A 23,503-nucleotide genomic window follows, 5' to 3' on the forward strand; every position below is an offset into this window, starting at 1 on the left:
AACAGGTAGTTAGAAGCACCACTCATGGTGGAAATATATTGGATCTAATGGCAACAAATAGAACTGATCTCGTTGAAGATGAAGATGTACACATCAAAACCAGTATGAGTGACCATGATAGGGTTGTGGCGACAATGATTACCTAAGTACAAAAAGACAACCAAAACAAGCAGAAAGATATATATGTCTGCTGGTGTCTGTGTATATGCGGATGGATATGTGTGTGTGTGCGAGTGTATAGCCGTTCTTTTTTCCCCCTAAGGTAAGTCTTTCCGCTCCTGGGATTGGAATGACTCCTTACCCTCTCCCTTAAAATCCATATCCTTTTGTCTTTCCTTCTCCTTCCCTCTTTCCTGACGAGGCAACCGTTGGTTGCGAAAGCTAGAATTTTGTGTGTATGTTTGTGTTTGTTTGTTTGTGTGTCTATCGACCTGCCAGCGCTTTTGTTTAAAAAAAAATAGAGGGAAACATTCCACGTGGGAAAAATATATTTAAAAAGAAAGATGATGAGACTTACCAAACAAAAGCGCTGGCAGGTCGATAGACACACAAACATACACACAAAATTCTAGCTTTCGCAACCAACGGTTGCCTCGTCAGGAAAGAGGGAAGGAGAAGGAAAGACAAAAGGATATGGGTTTTAAGGGAGAGGGTAAGGAGTCATTCCAACCCCGGGAGCGGAAAGACTTACCTTAGAGGGAAAAAAGAACAGGTATACACTTGCGCACACACACACACACACATATCCATCCACACATACACAGACACAAGCAGACATTTGTAAAGGCAAAGAGTTTGGGCAGAGATGTCAGTCGGGACGGAAGTACAGAGGCAAAGATGATGTTGAAAGACAGGTGAGGTATGAGCGGCGGCAGATTGAAATTAGAAATTAGCGGAGATGAGGCCTGGCGGATAGCGAGAAGAGAGGATATGCTGAAGGGCAAGTTCCCATCTCCGGAGTTCTGACAGGTTGGTGTTAGTGGGAAGTATCCAGATAACCCGGATGGTGTAACACTGTGCTAAGATGTGCTGGCCGTGCACCAAGGCATGTTTAGCCACAGGGTGATCCTCATTACCAACAAACACTGTCTGCCTGTGTCCATTCATGCGAATGGACAGTTTGTTGCTGGTCATTCCCACATAGAACGCTTCACAGTGTAGGCAGGTCAGTTGGTAAATCACGTGGGTGCTTTCACACGTGGCTCTGCCTTTGATCGTGTACACCTTCCGGGTTACAGGACTGGAATAGGTGGTGGTGGTGGGAGGGTGCATGGGACAGGTTTTACACCGGGGGCGGTTGCAGGGGTAGGAGCCAGAGGGTAGGGAAGGTGGTTTGGGGATTTCATGGGGATGAACTAAGAGGTTACGAAGGTTAGGTGGACGGCGGAAAGACACTCTTGGTGGAGTGGGGAGGATTTCATGAAGGATGGATCTCATTTCTGGTACAGAAGCAAATAACCAGAGCCACTTCCTCATCTCCTCAAACCCGGAACCTTCCACAGAAGAACCCCAAACGTGCCCCACTTGTGACAGGATACTTTCCGGGACTGGATCAGATTCTGAATGTGGCTCTCCAGCAGGGATAAGACTTCCTCAAATCCTGCCCTGAAATGAGGTCTATCCTTCATGAAATCCTCCCCACTCCACCAAGAGTGTCTTTCCGCCGTCCACCTAACCTTCGTAACCTCTTAGTTCATCCCTATGAAATCCCCAAACCACCTTCCCTACCCTCTGGCTCCTACCCCTGCAACCGCCCCCGGTGTAAAACCTGTCCCATGCACCCTCCCACCACCACCTATTCCAGTCCTGTAACCCGGAAGGTGTACACGATCAAAGGCAGAGCCACGTGTGAAAGCACCCACGTGATTTACCAACTGACCTGCCTACACTGTGAAGCGTTCTATGTGGGAATGACCAGCAACAAACTGTCCATTCGCATGAATGGACACAGGCAGACAGTGTTTGTTGGTAATGAGGATCACCCTGTGGCTAAACATGCCTTGGTGCACGGCCAGCACATCTTGGCACAGTGTTACACCGTCCGGGTTATCTGGATACTTCCCACTAACACCAACCTGTCAGAACTCCGGAGATGGGAACTTGCCCTTCAGCATATCCTCTCTTCTCGCTATCCGCCAGGCCTCAATCTCCGCTAATTTCTAATTTCAATCTGCCGCCGCTCATACCTCACCTGTCTTTCAACATCATCTTTGCCTCTGTACTTCCGTCCCGACTGACATCTCTGCCCAAACTCTTTGCCTTTACAAATGTCTGCTTGTGTCTGTGTATGTGTGGATGGATATGTGTGTGTGTGTGCAAGTGTATACCTGTCCTTTTTTCCCCCTAAGGTAAGTCTTTCCGCTCCCGGGGTTGGAATGACTCCTTACCCTCTCCCTTAAAACCCATATCCTTTTGTCTTTCCTTCTCCTTCCCTCTTTCCTGACGAGGCAACCGTTGGTTGCGAAAGCTAGAATTTTGTGTGTATGTTTGTGTGTCTATCGACCTGCCAGCGCTTTTGTTTGGTAAGTCTCATCATCTTTCTTTTTAAATATATATATACACACACACACACACACACACACACACACACACACACACACACACACACACACTCAGCAGAACAGTCCATAATGGGAAGGAATCTCTATGGTATGCAACCACTGTAAAGAAACTTCTAAGAAAGAGAAATTACTTCGTAATAGGTGTAAAACAAAACGTAGGGCTATAGATAGAGAGATGCTGAATGAAACGCTTTTGGCTGTCAAGACAGCAGTGCATGATGCCGTCAGAGACTACCATAGCAGAATACTGACCAGAGTTAGTGTCCAGTCCCTATCAAATGAGACAGAAATTGAAATTGAGGATAGTAGAGCAAAAGCTGAAACATTTAACTTCGTTTTCAAATTTTCCTTTAATTAAGTAAACCGAGGAGAATTGCCCCAGTTTAATCCTCATACCTCTGAAAAAGTGAATGAAATAAAAACTAGTGTTAGTGGTGTTGAGAAACAGCTGAAATTGTTAAAATTGAAAAAGCCTCCAGAGCCCAATGGAATCCCTGTCAGATTCTATACTGAATTGTGGCTTAGTTAGCCTCTTTTCTAACTATAATCTGTTGTAGATCCATTGAAGGAAAAAAACATGCCATGTTCTTGGAAAAAAGCACAGGTCACACCCATCTACAGAAAGGGTAGTAGAAGTGATCCACAAAACTACCATCCAGTATCCTTGACATCAATTTGGTGTAGAATCTTAGAACATATTCTGAGTCCAAATGTAAAGTGGTAACTTGAACAAAATGATCTCCTCAATGCCAGCCAGTAAGGATTACGAAAACATCATTCGTGTGAACCCACTTGTGCTTTTCTCACGTGACATTCTGAAAGCTCTGCATTAAGGCAGACAGGTAGATGAGGTATTTCTTGATTTGGAATAACATTTGACTCAGTACCTCAGTTATGCATATTGTCAAAAGTATTGGATTAAGGACTTTTTGGTGGGAAGGACGCAGCATGTTATCTTGGATGGAGAGTCGTCATCAGATGTAGAAGTAACGTCAGGTGTACCCCAGGGAAGTGTGTTGGGACCCTTGCTGTTCCTTGTGTATATTAATGACCTTGCAGATAATATTAATATGAGGGGGGATCAAATATAAACGGGATTTTTGTTCCTGAACATCAACAGTTGGTAGGACTGCCCCGCACCTCTGTTATGCTTAGGCAGGACTGTTGGAAGTGAGGAGAGTGTGCTGCCATTTCCTGCCATTTCGTCAGTTACACTCATGATGTCTGAGCAACAGGTGCACCTCTCCATTGCGCGACACATAATTATCAAATTTCTTGCTCATGAAGGAGTTACAGCGGCGGAAATTTGCCAAAGATTGACTGAACATTTTGGTGATGAAACTTTATCAAGGACGTGTGTGTTTGCTTGGCATAAAAAGTTCAAGGAAGGACAAGAACGTGTGGAAAATCAGCAACACGGTCGCTGTCCTCGGACCAGCATTACAGATACAAACATTTGTGCGATTAAAGACATTATTGGTGATGATCGACAGGCGAGAGTATCAGGAATTGCACAAAAAGTCAGAATCAGTTATGGGAGTTGTCAAGCAATCATCACAAACAGCCTACAGTTCCGTAAAGTGTGTTCCAGATGGGTCCCTGAAGTTTTGAGCAAAAATCTAAAGTTGAGATGTTTGGAGATCTATCAGAGGCTTGCGGCAAGATTTGCAGAAGAAGGTGATGGATTTTTGAGTCGGATTGTCACCTGCGACGAAACATGAGTTCACCACTACACTCCAGAATCCAAACAAGCCAGTAAGGAGTGGCGGAGGAAAGGGGAGGCAGCACTAGTGAAAGCTAAGACTCGACTGTCAGCTGGCAAGATTCTTTCAACCGTGTTTTAGAATGTTGCCTTTTTTTTTGCATGAGCAACACACAATCAATGTGATATTTTGCATGAGTGATGCACAGTCAATGCTGCTTACTACTGTGAACTGTTAAACAAGGCGAGAGTTGCAAATTGTCGCAAAAGACGAGACCAATCAATTTGACAGGTCATCCTCCTCCTCCTCCTCCTCCTCCTCCTCCATGAGAATGCGCAACCCCATACTGCAGCTCTAACTGTCTCCAAGCTACAGGAAATGAACTGGACTGCACTTGATCATTCTCCTTACAGCCTGGACTTGTCGCCCTGCGATTCCTATTTATTCGGACCACATAAAGAAGCTCTAGGAGGGCGACGATTTGTAGATGACAAGAGTGTGGAAGACTTCATGCACAACTGGCTGTGGCTGGTGACACAATGTTGTACAATATTATAGAATATTTCACCTTCCCGCCCCTTCCCCCCCCCCCCCACCCCCACCCCTCCACCTTCCCCGTTCCCCCCTACACACACACACACACACACACACACACACACACACACACACACACACACACACACCACACACACACACAAAGAATTTGCACTGTTTGTACAGTTATAATGCATTTTGTATTCTAAATTGACACAAAGCACAAGCCTTCACAAACTTAGAACAACAACCAGGCACTTTCAACAATTGGCAGAATTCTCAGTACTGAGACAGAAATGGAAACACACACATTGTGGCTCTAAGTTTTCAATCCTCAATCCTGAGCTGTGTTCTATATGTAGTAATTCCTTGTACATATTTTGAATATTTTTCAACAATTACATCTGCAGAATATTTAAGCTACAGAAGAATAACCAATAAACTGAGTTTTCCAGGTTCTCATTGAAAAGAGAGTAACATGACACCAGAAAACTGAGTCCATTAGCCAGTAACTACAAATTCAGCACACATGACTTAACAAAGAATACCATTCACATTCTTTGTAATAAAAATGTTGTTTGCCAGTGTTATGCAAGCCATACTTTATTTACATATATGTAAATCATGTGTGAACTAAATTAAACAAGTCTCAAAAATTGGGCACTAATATTGAACAGTGTTCCTTGATGCTCCTTTCTGCACCATGACAACACACATATAACTCTCACAAGTGTGGATGGCATGGTTGTATTGCCTGTCACTCCTTCAGCAGCATTAGTTCATTGCTGGTGCCCATTAGTGACTGCCCCTTGTAATCTACTCAGCCCTTCGTACTTCCATCTATTGTCCACATTAAAATCTTTTATGAATATTTGAGAGAAGCGAAGATTACCATAAACTTCCTAGTTTACATAGCATGTCATGTTGAGTTCGCTCCAGTTCTTCTTGTGTAGGGGTCTGATTCTTGAAGCTGAAAATGTCACACCTTGGGTCGTCACGGTTGGATTAAACTAAATAAATTTGAAGATTGTTGTTGCACAATTTTAGTTTTTACGTAACTGTATTTCCTCGCATTTTAGTATATCATACAGTCTTCTGATTTTTCACATTAACAAGGCAGAAATTACATTATTCGCACAAAAATACGTCCAATCACATCAGAGACATGCTTAAGACTCCCACAGTCTGCAGAAATAACAATATTCCAAAGGGTTTACAATTTTTCTTAACAGATGAATTTCTACTTGTTACTGTTACATTATTAATTTCGATTATTAGTTCATAAATAAACCCAGAAATAAACATAGTAAACAGTACTGGATTGCGTAATTAATAATAAAAATTTTAAGTGTGCAAATATTTCATAATTTCAAATGTTTCTAAATAAGAATAATTTTAACTGTACATTAAGAACTAGTTCTTATCGATTATAACATCGAAACTAAAATATTTTACAAACTAATTCCTTTTTTAAATTTCGCTTGAAGTATAACGTACTGTGTATAAAATTATTTGAAAGTTTTCAGAAAAGCAACTGAGATAATATTGACCTCTCCAAAATTGAAAAATTTATACTGGTAATGACAGCTACTGTTGAGGAAAAGTAATGCTAGTGGAGGGTGTCCCATTGCGCTGTCCATATCCCCTCATTTTCGTGAGGAGGATGGGAAAGAACGCCATCTGCTGGTTTCAGAACCTTTACTATGTTACCCTAGCCGAAAATAGTCCATTCTGTCTAGCCTACTTAACAAATGCCATTTATATTATTTATAAGTCATTAATAAAGTATATCTTTTTATGCTTCTATGAATAGGACAAGTGCGAGTAGGACCCACAGTCTGAGTGTTCAGCACAAACTTAATTAACAATAATAATTTCGTGTGTTTCCATAGCCTGCTTGTCACTTTGCTGACTTGTGTGTCCCTAACCTAACCAAGTGTTGTTTCCGGTGACTCCACATGCCTTTGAGAGACAAAGGCTAGGTTAAAACAAAGACCGAAAAATCTGCGGTCTGATTAGAAAATCCACAACCTCTTGGTTTCCAGGTATGTGCATTACTGCTAAACCACCAGGCCTGAATGTCTAACAACAGTTCCATCTGTAGGTTGCGATGAATGAGTTTGTGAGTGTCAAATTGTCTGAAATATATGACCATATATTTTGATTGCATTGACTTTTCAACTTTATACTTCTACCTGCTCCTGAGAAAAAGGGGTCTTAACAGTCAGACAGACAACAAAATGTTCCTATAAGGATTCAGTTTGTACAGAACCCTAAAAATTAAACCTTTATTGTGTCAAAACAGTGATCTGTTAAAATATTCATTTGTACGAGGATGAGTCAAATGAAAATCTTAAATTTGTAATAACAAATCGAAATTTCGCGCCGTTACCCTGTAAGCTAGTAAGTGTGCTACAGACAGCGTGCAGAATGGCAGCATAGTGCAGATGCACACATACCGTCGCAGTATCAGTATAAAGATGGCCACCCCACTTGCGACTTGCAGCAGGGAAGAACAACATTCTGTTATTTGGTTTTTGCGTAGTGAAGGTGTGAAACCTATTGAAATTCATCAACGAATGAAGGTTCAGTACGGTGATGCATGTTTGTCACAGCAGCAAGTCTACGAATGGAGTAGGAAGTTCGCAAATGGTGTGACTTCAGTGGAAGATACTCCTCGTCTAGGTCAGGCACAACGAGTTGTGACTCCACAGAACATTGCAGCAGTTGAAGCCAGAGTGAAGGAAAACCACCGAGTGACACTGAATGACATTGCAGCATGTTTACAGATTAGTCATGGGTCAGCACACCACATTGTACTTGATGCGCTCCAGTTTCACAAAGTGTCTGCAAGATGGTTGCCACGGCAGCTGACTCCTGAAGTGAAAGAATGACGTGTTGACACTTGTGAAGAACTTCTTCGGCACTTTGAACGAGAAGGTGATGGCTTCCTTGCAAGAATCGTTACTGGGGACGAAACCTGGGTTCACTTCCACCAACCGGAAACGAAGAGAGCGAGCAAGGAATGGCGCCATTCCTCATCACCAAAACCAAAGAAGTTTCGAACAGAACCATCAGCAGGGAAGGTTATGCTGACTCTCTATTGGGACAAAAAAGGCGTCATTTTGGAGCATTACTTGCCTAGAGGGACCACTTTCACCAGTGCATCATACACAGATCTCCTAAAAAATCGTCTGCGGCCTGCAATCAAATCAAAGCGAAGTGGATTGCTGTCAGAAGGTGTCCTTTTGCAACATGACAATGCAAGGCCCCCCACTGCCTGTACAACAGTTGCAACAATCACAGACCTGCATTTTGAGTGTCTTCCTCATCCACCATACTCACCAGACCTTTCCCCAAGTGATTTCCATATGTTTGGACCACTCAAAGACGCAATGGGAGGAAAGAAGTTCCATTCTAATGAAGAGGTATGCCAAGCAGTGCATGAGTGGTTGTGTGGACTACCAAAAGAATTTTTTTCTAAAGGAATCTATGCGCTTTGTAAGCACTGGAGGACTTGCATTGAGCGTGGGGGAGATTATGTTGAAAAGTGATAAGCTTTGTACCACTTCTGCACAATAAATAATATCTAAAAAAATATTTAAGGTTTTCGTTTGACTCACCCTCATAGAATACTTACTTATTTACAAATGCTATGTATCGTTCCAAGACTGGTTTTCTTTCCCACCCTGGAAACACTGAGTTACTAGTGAATTTCAAGCAACATTAACCGTTGCCATTATAATATTACTAGCTCCTTTTTTTCTGAATAATACCCTGAGTTGACATATTGTAATGTATTTAGATCAATTAATACTGCAATACACAAAAAAATATCAAATCTCTTCTTTCTAGACACACTTTTCACTCATGTTTTAGTACTTATTTTAAAAAACCCTCTTTACATTATGAAGTCATAAGTATTTTGTTCATTTAATGTCCTTTGATAATATTTTTTGTAATTACGCCCTCCATTTCCATCCACATTACTCAAATTACTGAAATACTTCGTGCATCTTACTCATTACTCTCGACATTAGCCTGTAAGTCTTCTCATTCAATGACAGCATCAAGAGCATAAGCATTTTTAATGATAGGTGTATAGTACACCAGAAGAGTAACTAATAGCAGAGAAATAAAAATCTGGAATTTGCACTGCCGCATTTTGAGGACCTCTGCTCACAAAGTACTCTGTGTTCTTTCTCTCAACCGGACCCACCACATACCTCTTCAGATCTAAATGCTGGCAGGCTCCTATATTTTGTACATACAATATTGACAAATATTTCTTATCAAGTGATTTACCAACCATCTGAAATGGATTGTTGTACACACTGTGACAGCCTTCAATGCCCATAAAGTAAAGTCCTTTGGATTCCATCCCTCATTGTCTCTTGCCATGACAGAGATATTGGGTAGGGTTTCACATGGAAAAGTTTGAGGCATTTTACTTGTAGATGAAACTTGGAAACCTTTGCTGTTTGAGTTTCCTCTGAGAATGAAAATTCATTTCTTCCATTGTAAGTTCATCAAGGTATGCAGGAGAACTTATGTGAAGTTTGGATAGATAAGTTGATAGAGCAGTTGCCTCCTGCGAAAGACAAAGATCCCAAGTTCAAGAAAGGGTGTTCGTTTTTCCCGCGCGCTGTTCGGGAGTGGAATGGTAGAGAGATAGTATGATTGTGGTTCGACGAACCCTCTGCCAAGCACTTAAATGTGAATTGCAGAGTAGTCATGTAGATGATATGTAATCAGCATGGTTTCAGAAAACATCGTTCTTGTGCAACGCAGCTAGCTCTTTATTCGCACAAAGTAATGGCCGCTATCGACAGGGGATCTCAAGTTGATTCCGTATTTCTAGATTTCCGGAAAGCTTTTGACACTGTTCCTCACAAGCGACTTCTAATCAAGCTGAGTAAGGTCATACGAAGACCAGTATCAGTTGCAAAGCGATTTAGAAAAGATTGCTGTATGGTGTGGCAGGTGGCAGTTGACGCTAAATAACGAAAAGTGTGAGGTGATCCACATGAGTTCCAAAAGAAATCCGTTGGAATTCGATTATTCGATAAATAGTACAATTCTCAAGGCTGTCAATTCAACTAAGTACCTGGGCGTAAAAATTACGAAAAACTTCAGTTGGAAAGACCACATAGATAATATTGTGGGGAAGGCGAGCCAAAGGTTGCGTTTCATTGGCAGGACACTTAGAAGATGCAACAAGTCCACTAAAGAGACAGCCTACACTACACTCGTTCGTCCTCTGTTAGAATATTGCTGCGCGGTGTGGGATCCTTACCAGGTGGGACTGACGGAGGACATCGAAAGGGTGCAAAAAAGGGCAGCTCGTTCTGTATTATCACGTAGTAGGGAAGAGTGTGTGGCAGATATGATATGCGAATTGGGATGGAAATCATTACAGCAAAGACATTTTTCATCGCGGTGTGATGTTACAAAATAAAAGTGATGTTGTTATTCAATGGAAAGTTGGAAATTGAGATTTAGCTTACTGTTTTATCAAACACAATTGGCTTAAGAATCATGGATTGACCATTGTCATAAAATATTGCATTATGAGATGTGAATAGTTTTGTACTTGCAGTTTCGCGTGGCTTGAGGCAGTCACAACTAGCATGCTGTTGATTAAGAAATTGCGTTATCGTCTTTCTAATTACTTCATGATCGTAGATACGATCATACTCGGTTGTGAAGTTATTGTTATGACAAAACAATTTCCTAAGGGATTAGAAAGTTCTTAAGGGCGCAAAAACAACTGTAACATCACACAAAAGGGAAATTCAATATTAAAGCTGATGCAAGAAGACGATAAAACAGTTTTCTTTTTATCAATGTAACACACACATTGGACTGCTGATCTTGGTGTCAGTAATATTAGCAAAATGCATAATTAAAATGAAAATAATACTGAGGAGATAATAGGAATGAGCACTGCTAAATGATTCAGTATTCCCAGAACAAATATTTATTATAACTAAAACGTATATCGTACCTTAAGCTTAGTACTACAATGACGGTAGATTTTTATGTCCGTATCATGTCCATTGAGCGCTCTTTTATATAGCCATTGTCTTCTTTGAGTCGCTCGTGCGTCGTCACGGTAAGTTATAACAGTTCTTTACACTTCGCTCAAACTTAGACATAACACGTTTTTATACATTTAGTAAAAATTAGATCAGACTGCCACAAATCTGCGTCCGTCTTACTTGAGAAAAACAGTACAAGTCTTTAGCGCTCAAGGCTTCATTTGTTCTCCAGCGAACAAAATAGTGAAGGATCGCATATCTATCCGTATTTTTCTGTTTATATTGCCGCCCAAAGACGACGAATTACATTATTTAGAAAATTCCACCGTCGCCATGCAATGCCTTATTATACATTAATCATTATTTATAAACAAGTATTTGCCTTCTGGCTGAAAGTATTAACTACTCGTATTTGCTGTTTTAATGAAGTCAAAAATAGCGAATATCACAGCGGCGAGATCTATTTACGAAATTTCAATCACCAACTTTCTCTTCCGAATGCGAAAATATTTTGTTGAGCCCAGCCTACATAGGTAGGAATGATCATCAAAATAAAATAAGAGAAATCAGAGCTCGAACAGAAAGGTTTAGGTGTTTGTTTTTCCCGCGCGCTGTTCGGGAGTGGAATGGTAGAGAGGTAGTGTGATTGTTGGTTCGACGAACCCTCTGCCAAGCACTTAAATGTGAATTGCAGAGTAGTCATGTAGATGTAAATGTAGATGTAATGCTGTGATGGCAAGTTGTGAATTGTGTTTGGATAGATAAGTTGATAGAGCAGTTGCCTCCTACGAAAGGCAAAGATCCCAAGTTCAAGTCCCAGTCCAACTCACAGGTTTAATCTGCCACAAAGTGCCAAGTCAATGCACACTCTGCTACAGAGTGAAAATTCATTTTGGAATTTATTTTGTGTTGACTCTTTAAACAGATATTCTTGTTGTTGGTATGTTATCCCTTGTAGCCGATCAAACTCGACTTCTGCAGATGGGATTTAGATGGTTCATGGCTTCCATATCTTCTAACAAACGTGTCACAACTTGGTTTTAGGGTCCATCTCATCATCTCCATTACTAGTCAAATATTCAAATATTAGTCTTTTCCATCAACTATTTTCAGCTGTCCTGTAGTGATTATTCCCCACTCTGAAAATGCTGTTTGTATACTTTCTGTGGATTTATTATGACAAACTGCATGCTTTCAGTTGGATACGATGAAAATAAGTTACCAGAAAAATTAATTAAAAACTGAAATACATGGTATTGATCTTCTACAATAATACACTCCTGGAAATTGAAATAAGAACACCGTGAATTCATTGTCCCAGGAAGGGGAAACTTTATTGACACATTCCTGGGGTCAGATACATCACATGATCACACTGACAGAACCACAGGCACATAGACACAGGCAACAGAGCATGCACAATGTTGGCACTAGTACAGTGTATATCCACCTTTCGCAGCAATGCAGGCTGCTATTCTCCCATGGAGACGATCGTAGAGATGCTGGATGTAGTCCTGTGGAACGGCTTGCCATGCCATTTCCACCTGGCGCCTCAGTTGGACCAGCGTTCGTGCTGGACGTGCAGACCGCGTGAGACGACGCTTCATCCAGTCCCAAACATGCTCAATGGGGGACAGATCCGGAGATCTTGCTGGCCAGGGTAGTTGACTTACACCTTCTAGAGCACGTTGGGTGGCACGGGATACATGCGGACGTGCATTGTCCTGTTGGAACAGCAAGTTCCCTTGCCGGTCTAGGAATGGTAGAACGATGGGTTCGATGACGGTTTGGATGTACCGTGCACTATTCAGTGTCCCCTCGACGATCACCAGTGGTGTACGGCCAGTGTAGGAGATCGCTCCCCACACCATGATGCCGGGTGTTGGCCCTGTGTGCCTCGGTCGTATGCAGTCCTGATTGTGGCGCTCACTTGCACGGCGCCAAACACGCATACGACCATCATTGGCACCAAGGCAGAAGCGGCTCTCATCGCTGAAGACGACACGTCTCCATTCGTCCCTCCATTCACGCCTGTCGCGACACCACTGGAGGCGGGCTGCACGATGTTGGGGCGTGAGCGGAAGACCGCCTAACGGTGTACGGGACCGTAGCCCAGCTTCATGGAGACGGTTGCGAATGGTCCTCGCCGATACCCCAGGAGCAACAGTGTCCCTAATTTGCTGGGAAGTGGCGGTGCGGTCCCCTACGGCACTGCGTAGGATCCTACGGTCTTGGCGTGCATCCGTGCGTCGCTGCGGTCCGGTCCCAGGTCGACGGGCACGTGCACCTTCCGCCGACCACTGGCGACAACATCGATGTACTGTGGAGACCTCACGCCCCACGTGTTGAGCAATTCGGCGGTACGTCCACCCGGCCTCCTGCATGCCCACTATACGCCCTCGCTCAAAGTCCGTCAACTGCACATACGGTTCACGTCCATGCTGTCGCGGCATGCTACCAGTGTTAAAGACTGCGATGGAGCTCCGTATGCCACGGCAAACTGGCTGACACTGACGGCGGCGGTGCACAAATGCTGCGCAGCTAGCGCCATTCGACGGCCAACACCGCGGTTCCTGGTGTGTCCGCTGTGCTGTGCGTGTGATCATTGCTTGTACAGCCCTCTCGCAGTGTCCGGAGCAAGTATGGTGGGTCTGACACACCGGTGTCAATGTGTTCTTTTTTCCATTTCCAGGAGTGTAATTATTTTATATAACTGGCTTTCAGTTTTCTGGGCCATCCTTAGAAAACTTGTACTAATACTGTATACTTCAATTTTTATTTGTCTTTGTCCTTCCAAGTATCAACAAAATATTCTCTGAACGAAATCAAAAAGATCTTTGATACCATAATATTTGAACTTTTGTAGAAAATTGTGACTGCATTTTAAAAGGCTTTTAACAAGTTGCAACATCACTTTGTTACTTAAATCCTGTTTCGTACAATTTGTAAATTTACAAATGGCATGTTCTGTGGAGAGAGCCCTGTCAAATCCAGATTGAGACCAAGTATTTTATTTCAGAATAGCATTGTTATTATTCTTGTGCAGATAATCTTTTTCACTACCTTCTAGAGGGAGGTCAACAGTGGTATTGGCTGATGATTATTATCCATCTGTCTTATTTTTCTTGTGAAGGGGTCTAACAATAGCATGTTTCAGTATGTTTGGAAAAATATGAGGGTTGTCTGTAAAATACAGTTCCCGTAGATCTACAATCACAGGGAACGCTATTTCATGGGATCCGGCAACACAAGCATGTAACTTGGTTCTACCTCTGCTATTTCCTGCCCCGGTGAGCTGTCTGCAAAGCTCAGTTTTGGCTTGCCAGGCATTAGAAATGGAGATCCCTCTCGTGTGTCATGCCACGTGCAAATTACGCTCTATGATTCATTTCTTGTGTTCAGAAAAGACTGTGACAGTCCACATTCATTCCCAGTTGTGTGAAGTCTGTGGAGAAATGTGTATGAGCGTACAACGTTTGTGCAAATGGTGCATAGAATTCAAAGATGGACCTACAGACGTCCACAACAAACAGGTGAAACAGTTGCAAAAGTGGAAGAAGCAATGCTGAAAGATTGAAGGTTGATGATTTGGCAGCTCTTTGAGATGATCTTTGACATTAGCAAGACCAATGTTGACAAAATTTTGACCAACCATTCAGCATATTCCAATGTGAGTCCAAGAATTCTTACGGAAAACCACAAACGGAAACACATAGATGTGGCCTGCAAATGAAACAACAGATCCATCAGCAGAAACATCCAGCCTCACCAAAGCTGCGGAAGTTTAAACGAACACTGTCTGCTGGCACAGTAATGGTGACAGAAAGAGGTTATTGTTGGGTAATCTTGCCTACCGGAACAACAATCAGTGCAGACTACTACTGTGAAATGGTCAAGAACCTTTGCTGCATGATACAAAATGAGGGGAGGCATGCTCACGAAGGGTGTGTGTTTCCATCAGGACAATGCTTGTCCACATATCGCAATCAATCTCATCAACAAATTTGGATGGAGTGTACTGTCACACACCTGCCTTACAGCCTAGACATGGCCGTCTCTTTCATGAATTGAAGAAACACATGGGTGGGATGCATTGCACAACCAGAGAGGAGCTGAAAGAAGGGGTTTTACGCTACCTTTGTGGCATGACAGGAGAGTTGTATGATGCAGACATACAGAAAATGGACACCACATGCGAAAATGCATTGATCTCAACTGTGATTGTATTGACAAATAGGTAAAAGTTTGAGTGTAGCGTTCCACACATGTATTATCTATTACCAATAAACATGTTTTTCATTGTGAAAAATAATTGGGAACCTCTTTTGTTATGGACAACCCTCGTACTATGTATGTATCGTGTATGTGATGGAATACATTGCATTAAAAAAAGGGGGGCATTTTAGTTAACTCACTTATCTTCAATTTCGTGAGAGTTGTGGATTTAACAAAGTAAATTTTTGATGTGTTGAGTTGTCAAAAAGCATAAAACTAGATGGAAAATATTGCTAGTTACTGGACGAATCTTTCTTCAGAGCTAGCGAGTCGGATGGCTACCATGTCACGGCTCGTTACTTCGTACCAGCACTGCAGATCAACTGGAGTTAGGGTTTGTTTTGTGTAGAGTGAGTAAGGAGAGAAATAAGGTGAGTAGGGGCAGAGAGGGTTGGAGAAGAGTGACTGATAGTCAGGAGGGACAGGCAGCAGATTAACATAATTGGAATGCCACACCAGTGGACTTATTTTGGTCATTTGGGGGTGGAGTTGTATGCAGTGCATAGTTACATGGAGGAACGGATTAAGGACATAGAACAGAAGAAGATGATGCAAGTATAGGATGAGTAAAGTTGTGGGCATGGGCTAGCAGAGATGAGGCTGTAAGGATTATAGGCTCAAAGGATGTGACCCAAGGTTAGCTTCCACCTATGTAATTCAGAAAAATTGATGTTTGGGGCAAGGATCCAGACCATACAGGCTATGAAACAACTTTTGAAATTGATAAATCTGCAAAACGTTTTGCCGCGGGATGGTGAACTCTGCTTGTGGCCACAGTTTGGTGGTGCCGATTCATCCATGTGGATAGCAGGTTTGTGGTCATTCCTAAATAAAATATTTTGTGGAAGTTACAGCATATCTGCCGGCCGCTGTGGCCGAGCGGTTCTAGGCGCTTCAGTCTGGAACCGCACGACCACTATGGTCGCAGGTTCGAATCCTGCCACGGGCATGCATGTATGTGATGTCCTTAGGTTAGTTAGGTTTAAGTAGTTCTAAGTTCTAGGGGACTGATGACCTCAGATGTTAAGTCCCATAGTGCTCAGAGCCATTTAAACCATCTACAGCATATCTCGTATATGATATTGACATGACAGGGGTTACATGTTGCCCTGCCTCTGATAGAGGAGGACAAGTTTTGACGGAAATGTAGCACGATATGGTGTTGGACAGGTGTTGCACCTGGATCTTCCACAAGCATATGACCCTTATAGCAAGACATTGAGAGCCGGTGTATGAGGGCTGTCTGAAAAGTTCTCACCCTCGCTCAAAGATCGCAGCACTTCTCACTTGGTATTATTTTTATTTTTATTATTTTTTTATTATTTCTTTATTTTTCCCCGTTATGTTGTTATGTTTGTTAGTAGATGGCACGTAAAATTGCAAGTCACTCAAGGCAACAGTTGACTGTAGGCAGTCTTTTGAGGCTGTTGGGGTGTGTGGTCCTAAAAAATGTAAAAAATCGACTATCATGCTGTGATTAAATTCTTCCTAAAAGAAGATTTAACATCAACCAAACATTTGTGGCTTGTAAATGTGTATGGGAGCTCTTCATCTTCAATTTCCACCATGAAAAAATAGGCAGCAATTTCCACCATGAAAGCATAGGTGGCAGTTTAAATGTGGCCGTGAAAGCATCCAAGATTATCTATGCCAAGGACGTCCAAAGAGGTGCAAGCACACTGGAAATCACTGACGAAGTGCATGATATTATTTTGGAAGATCTATATGTAAAGGTGTGTGACATTGCTAATGCTTTAGCAATACTGAAGGAATGTTAGTCACATCTTGCAGCAGGAACTGAACGTGGAAAAAGCTTTGATCAAGATGGATGTTGCATCTGCTCGCAGTGGATCACAAACACATTTGCATGGCATTTCCCGAAAAGTGCATGGTACATTTTAAGAACATGATAGTAAATGAAAAATAGATTCATCACTATGCACCTAAACTGAAACCGTGGTTTATGCAGTGGATAGAATCCGGTTCTTCAGCTCCAAAGAAGAAAAGGATTGTATCTTCAGTGGGAAAGACCATGGCAAAAATGTTTTGGGGGTGCAAAAGGAATTTTGTAGATTGACTGCCTTGAAAAATATAATACCATAGCTGGAGAGTACTATTATAACTCACCTTATATCTAGACTGTATGTGAGGATTCATGAAAACAGACTCTGATTAAAGAAGAAAAAAATTATCTTCCATCAGGATAAGGCACATGCTCACAAAAGTGTTGTGGCATTGGAGAAACTGAAGAATTTTCACTATGAGGTGCATTAGTCTTATTCCTCAGATTTAGCTTCCTCGGACTTCCACCTATTCTCAAAACTTAAGAAATTCCTCACTGATCAGCACTTTTCATCCAGTCCAGAAGCCATTGCGGCTGTAGAAGGGTAGGGGTACTTTGCAGCACTTTTGAAGAACACTACTGACAGGTGATAATTGCAATGGAATACTGCAGGGTGAAAGGTATTGATATTAGAGGAGATTAGATTGAAAAATTTTCTCTGCAGAAATGGGCTGCTAAGTTATGGTCCTCCATGTTTAACATGTGATTCTCTGTATTTACACGATGCACTGACAGACATAATACGTCAACTTGCTTTTGACATTCTAGAAATCTAAATCATCTAAACAGATAAGTAGTTTGTTAACTTTATTTTTTAGTCCTCCAATCTTCTGTAATTGTTAAGTTATTCTAACACAACATTAATATCTTGACAGTATGAAATTATAAAAAAAATAATACATCAGTTTTATTTAAATTGTATGTAATGGCTGACAGTTTAAGCAACAAATACTTCGAAAGGTGGACATCTTTTCAATACTAGTAAATGATAATGTCTTTCCTCACAGGTTTTTGCTATGAACATGTCTTCCTACTTGATGCTGTTCAATGCTCTTTGGCGAGCAAAACGAATGGAATTTGTGCTAAGTCTGGCTGTCAAGCGACAGCTAACAGCTGCTAAGCAGATGAGATGTCTGCCTGGAATGAAGCCTTTATTGCAGAGATTACATCTCCTTATCTCTGAAATGGTGCACTTTGTACATCAAGTGCAGTACTACACACTATTTGAGGTGCTGGAATGCTCCTGGGAGGCATTCAACAAAGAAGTCCAGCAAGCAGAAGGCTTGGATGATGTCATTAGAGCACATGATGCGTTCCTGGCAACAGTTCGTGCTGGGGCTTTCCTAGATGAAGGAACACAGGTAAGATATTGGAAAATGAGAGAATCTCTGCTCTCGTAGACCAACACCTTAAACCTATTACCTGGAAACTATCCTTCTATATAAAGGATATCAACCATTTCCTCGACCAACTCTCCACAGTTCCTTTCCCTTTACCACACGGTGCCCTGCTCGTCACTATTGATGCCACCTCCCTGTACACTAATATTCCTAATGCCCATGGACTTACTGCATCGAACACTACCTTTCCAGATGCCCTATGGATTCCAAAGCAACAACCTTCTTCCTAGTCTCCATGACCAACTATATCCTCACCCACTCCTCCTTTGAAGGCTTTACCTACAAACGAATCTGCATGGCACCATCCTATGCTAACCTATTCATGAGCCATCTAGAGGAATCCTTCCTAAAAATCCAGAATCCTAAACCCCTCACCTGGTTCAGATTCATTGATGACATCTTTGCTATCTGAATTGAAGGTGAGGACACCTTATTCATATTCCTCCAGAACCTCAATAACTTTTCCCCCATTTACTTCACCTGGTCCTACTCAACCCAACAAGCCACCTTCTTAGATGTTGACCTCCGCCTCAGAGATGGCTACATCAGTACCTCCGTCCATATCAAACCTACTAAACACCAGCAACACCTCCACTTCGACAGCTGCCACCCATTTCATACCAAGAAGTCACTTCCGTACAGCCTAGACACCCATGTTTGTCGCATCTGCAGTGATGAGCAGTCGCTCTCTAAATATACCGAGGGTCTCACTAAAGCCTTCACTGATCGTAATTGTCCTCCCATTCTTGTACAAAAACAAATCTCCCGTGCCTTATCTCTCCAGTCTCCTACCACCTCCCAAAGTAGCACAGTCTGGCCACAGAGGAGCATTCCTCTCGTAACTCAGTACCATCCAGGACTGGAGCAACTGAATTACATTCTCTGCCAGGGTTTCGATTACCTCTCACCGTACCCTGAAATGAGAAATGCCCTACTCACTATCCTTCCCACCCCTCCTACCATGGTATTCCGCCATCCACCGAACCTACACAATATACTCACATACATCCTTACACAACCCCTGCTCCCAATCCCTTACCTCATACCCCTGTAGTAGACCTAGATGCAAAACCTGTCCCATACATCCTCCTACCAACACCTACTCCAGTCCAGTCAGTAACATTGCCTATCACATCAAAGGCAGGGTTACCTGTGAAACCAGTCATGTGATTTACAAGCTAAGCTGCAACCACTGTGCTACATTCTATGTAGCTGTCTGTGCGCATGAACGGCCACCGACAAACTGCGGCCAAAAAAGAAGTGGACCACCCTGTAGCTGAACACGCTGCCAAACATGATACCCCTCATCTCAATGACTGCTTCACAGCCTGTGCCATATGGATCCTTCCCACCAACACCAGCTTTTCTGAATTGCGCAGGTGGGAACTTTCCCTGCAATACATCCTATGTTCCCGTAACCCTCCTGGCCTCAACCTTCGTTAGTCACTGTCCTCACCCATCCAGCCCCCTCCCTGTTCCCATTCCAGCACTAAACAGACATCATTTCACCGCCACACCCAGTCTTTTAATTTCTTTTACTTTTTTATTTTTTATTATTTTTATTTATATTTATATTTTTATTTCTCTCCTTTCTGCTACTTATTCCCTCCCCCCCCCCCTTCTCTCCTACCCTCCATCTAAAATGCAACACTTCACTTCATTGTCCCCCTCTCCCACCATACTACCCTTCCCCCTCCCCGCCTCCTCCTTACCCCCACCTAGTCGCCACTTCCATCATGCCCTGGTGCTGTTGCTCGCAGTGTAGTTTCAGCTCTCTGAGACTGCAGACATGTGTGCAAGTTGAGCTTGCGTGTGTGTGCGTGTGTGTGTGTGTGTGTGTGTGTGTGTCTACTGCTGACAGAGGCCTTAATGGCCGAAAGCTATGATTGTGTGAATCTTTTTATTGTGCCTATCGCGGCTCAGCATCTCCGCTATGTGGTGAGTAGCAACTTTCCTTCTCTCGTATTGTTATATTCCATCCTGGATTTTCCATTGTTTGATATTGGAAAATGAGTTTGTCATAATAAACCATTTTTTTAGTTCTCCGTTTGAAAAGTTACGTAATGTATTTATCTTTTTGTGTGTTTGATTAGGACTTGTTTGGAGACTCAGCTGTCAGGAAAGCAAGTTGTCAAAATAAGGAATTTTAAACTTTTCGAAAGGAAAGTATTTTGCTATGTTTCAGTTTCACCATTAGTTAAGTTAAAAAAAGTTAGTATCTTTTATTTCCAGATCAGAGACAGGTGTGTAGTACAGAATACACACATGAAACCAAACAAATAAGTTTGTTGTCTGATTTACCTCAATGGCTTTCCTGTACAGCAACTCTGAATTACACTGATCTGATTTGCAGCTGTAAGTGATAACTGTCTCCATTACAAAAATCTGTCTTTGTAAATAGCAACAACATTCAATTCTGTGGAAATGTGAGCAGTTGTGTATTTGACTTACATCTTGTGACCAACTATATGTTGTTAACTGATTGTAATTTTTTCTTTGGGTGGTGCTCTGTCATATCCTTTGTTGACAAACATGGATGTAGAGCAGCAAAAGGGATTACAGGAAATTGTTTATTTTCCAAGAAAGTTGGCGTTTGCCAGGAGAAACAGTGAGACGTGACCTCTCATGTTTCTTAGTGTGGTTGATGAATGGGTCCTTCTCAGTATTCATTTAAGTTTGTATTTTAATTTTTGCAAAATATTTTGGCCACCAACCATATTGTTTTCTTCAGGTGCTGTGAGTTATGTTTTGTGTACTTGCTGCGTGGACTAGTCATACTGTGAATTACTATTGGTCTCATGCCACTGTTCGTTCGCAATCTGGTTGTAAACCAGGCAGCAAGTACACGTAACAGCACAACTTACACCACCTAAAGGAGGCGGGTGGGTCATTCAACAGAATATCGTGCAAAAACAGAAATACTAACTTAGCTAAACTCCTGGAAGCACACTATTTATCAGTCCCACAGATGAAATGTGAGGCATCTCATCGCTTTCCTCTACAGGGAGATTATGTTCCACAAAATACCTTAAAGCTCCATCAGAAGAAATGTCAGCTTCTCAGTACACTGACTTTGAGAGATGACAGACTTCCAGCGAGACAGGTACTGGTTCAACAGGTAATGTGGTGCTGAACGGCACAAGTCCTGAAACAAACAAACATAGCTCGTGAGGAGGTAGCATGTGAAGCCGTCCATTTGATCAGCAGCCTACATATTCACTGTTGGTAGAATATGAAAGAACTAATCCTGCTTTCATAAGGGCAATAGGTAGTCTAAGAGTTTTTGCCAGTGGTTTTCCCTGGATGAGTGGCCGTTACTGGCCCACGCATAATGTGGGGGTGCTGCCATGGCACAAAAAGAAGCCACAAATTATTTCAAGGATGCCAGATAAGTAAAATGTATACTAATAAAAGTATGGGATAGGCAGTGGCACCACCCAAAAGACAGAAATGTGATGGGAAAGCGTGTCTAAACACGTACTCTGTAGGTGTGATGGTACTTTAGGTATTCATGATGAAAGATATGAATTTACCTATTACCTTTAAAAATTAACAGCTTATAAGTGTTTTGACCAGACCTAAAGGACAATGTCAACAGAGTCTCTTTTAAAGCAGTACAATTTGATTATAAACTGGAATTTTGATTCCAAGCATTAAGAAAATATGTTTTGGTTAAAAACAAATTCAGTGTTACATAGTACAGTAAAATAACTGTCTGTATACATTAAGTCTCATTATGTTTGATATACCAAACAATGGAAAATCCAGGATGGAATGTAACAATATTAGAGAAAGAAAGTTGCTACTCACCATATAGCAGAGATGCTGAGTCGCGATAGACACAACAAAAAGATTCACACAATTATAGCTTTCAACCATTAAGGCCTTTGTCAACAGTAGACACTCATACATACACACACATGCGCACACACACACTCAAGCAAACGCAACTCCCCTCCCACCCCTCCTACAGTGGTATTCGGCTGTCCACCAAACCTAAATAATATACTCGTCCATCCTTATACAACCCCTTCTCCCAATCCCTTACCTCAAGGCTCATACTCCTGCAATGGACCTAGATGAAAGACCTGTCCCATACATCGTCCTGTCACCACCTGCTTCAGTTCGTTTACTAACATCACCTATCCCATCAAAGGCAGGGCTACCTGTGAAACCAGTCACATGATTTGCAAGCCCTGTTGCAACCACCGTGCTGTGTAGACCTGACAACCAACAAAATGTCTGGCCGCATGAATGGCCACTGACAAACTGTGACCAAGAAACATGTGGACCACCCTGTTGCTGAACACACTGCCAAACATGTTATCCCACATCTCAGCTTTTCTGATTTGCACAGGTGGGGACTTTCCCTGCAATACATCCTACATTCCTGTAACACTCCTAGCCGCTACCTACATTCGTGACTTAATCACTGTCCTCACCCATCCAGCCCCCTCCCTGTTCCCATTCCAGCACTACACAGTCGTCATGTCACTGCCACACCCAGTCTTTTAATTTCTTATTTCTCTCTCTTCCCCCTTCCCCCCCCCCCCACCCCTCCCATCCCCCACCTTCTCTCCTGCTGTCCATCTAAACTGCCGCACTTCACTGTCTGCCACCCCCACCATATTATCCCTCCCCACCCCAGCCTCCTCCTTACCCCCACCCAGTTGCCACTCCTTATCATGCTCTGGTGCTGCTGCTCACAGTGTAGTTTCAGTTGCCTGAGACTGCAGACATGTATGCGAGTTGATTTGTGTGTGTGTGTGTGTGTGTGTGTGTGTGTGTGTGTGTGTGTGTGTCTTTTGGTTGTGCCTATCGCGACTCAACATCTCCGCTATATGGTGAGTAGCAACTTTCCTTCCTGAATATTGTTACGTTTAATGTGTGCAACACAATGGCAAATTAAGCTAATCAAATAAAATACAAGTAACACAAAAAATCAAGAAGCCCATCAAAAAACCAATGTCACCATAAAAAAACTCGCAAAATTCTAACTTTAATTTATCTATAATATTTGTGTTTGTGATAGGTTTAATGTAAGTTTTATTCATTGTAAGGATCGTGCATCAAACGAAAGACATTACTTTAGGTTTTATGATAACAAAGGCAATTAAACCGCCTTCTTTAACAGATCAAGGGTATC

General features: G+C 42.3%; 1 protein-coding gene across 6 annotated transcripts in view; it reads left to right on the forward strand.

The window, feature by feature from the left end:
• The window catches only part of LOC126161894 (gamma-tubulin complex component 3-like), a 310,528-nt gene that overhangs the window by 181,684 nt on the left and 105,341 nt on the right, over positions 1–23,503 (forward strand). For all 6 annotated transcript variants that reach the window (XR_007534969.1, XR_007534968.1, XM_049918039.1 and 3 more), the window contains one exon: positions 17,965–18,318. Coding sequence is in view for 4 of the 6 variants with exons in the window: in XM_049918039.1 (XP_049773996.1) it covers positions 17,965–18,318 (354 nt within the window). In the remaining 2 variants the exon portion in view is untranslated. The remainder of the gene's footprint in view (positions 1–17,964; positions 18,319–23,503) is intronic.

This window comes from Schistocerca cancellata, chromosome 2 (assembly GCF_023864275.1).
Source record: "Schistocerca cancellata isolate TAMUIC-IGC-003103 chromosome 2, iqSchCanc2.1, whole genome shotgun sequence".
In the NCBI taxonomy this organism is placed as follows: domain Eukaryota; kingdom Metazoa; phylum Arthropoda; class Insecta; order Orthoptera; family Acrididae; genus Schistocerca; species Schistocerca cancellata.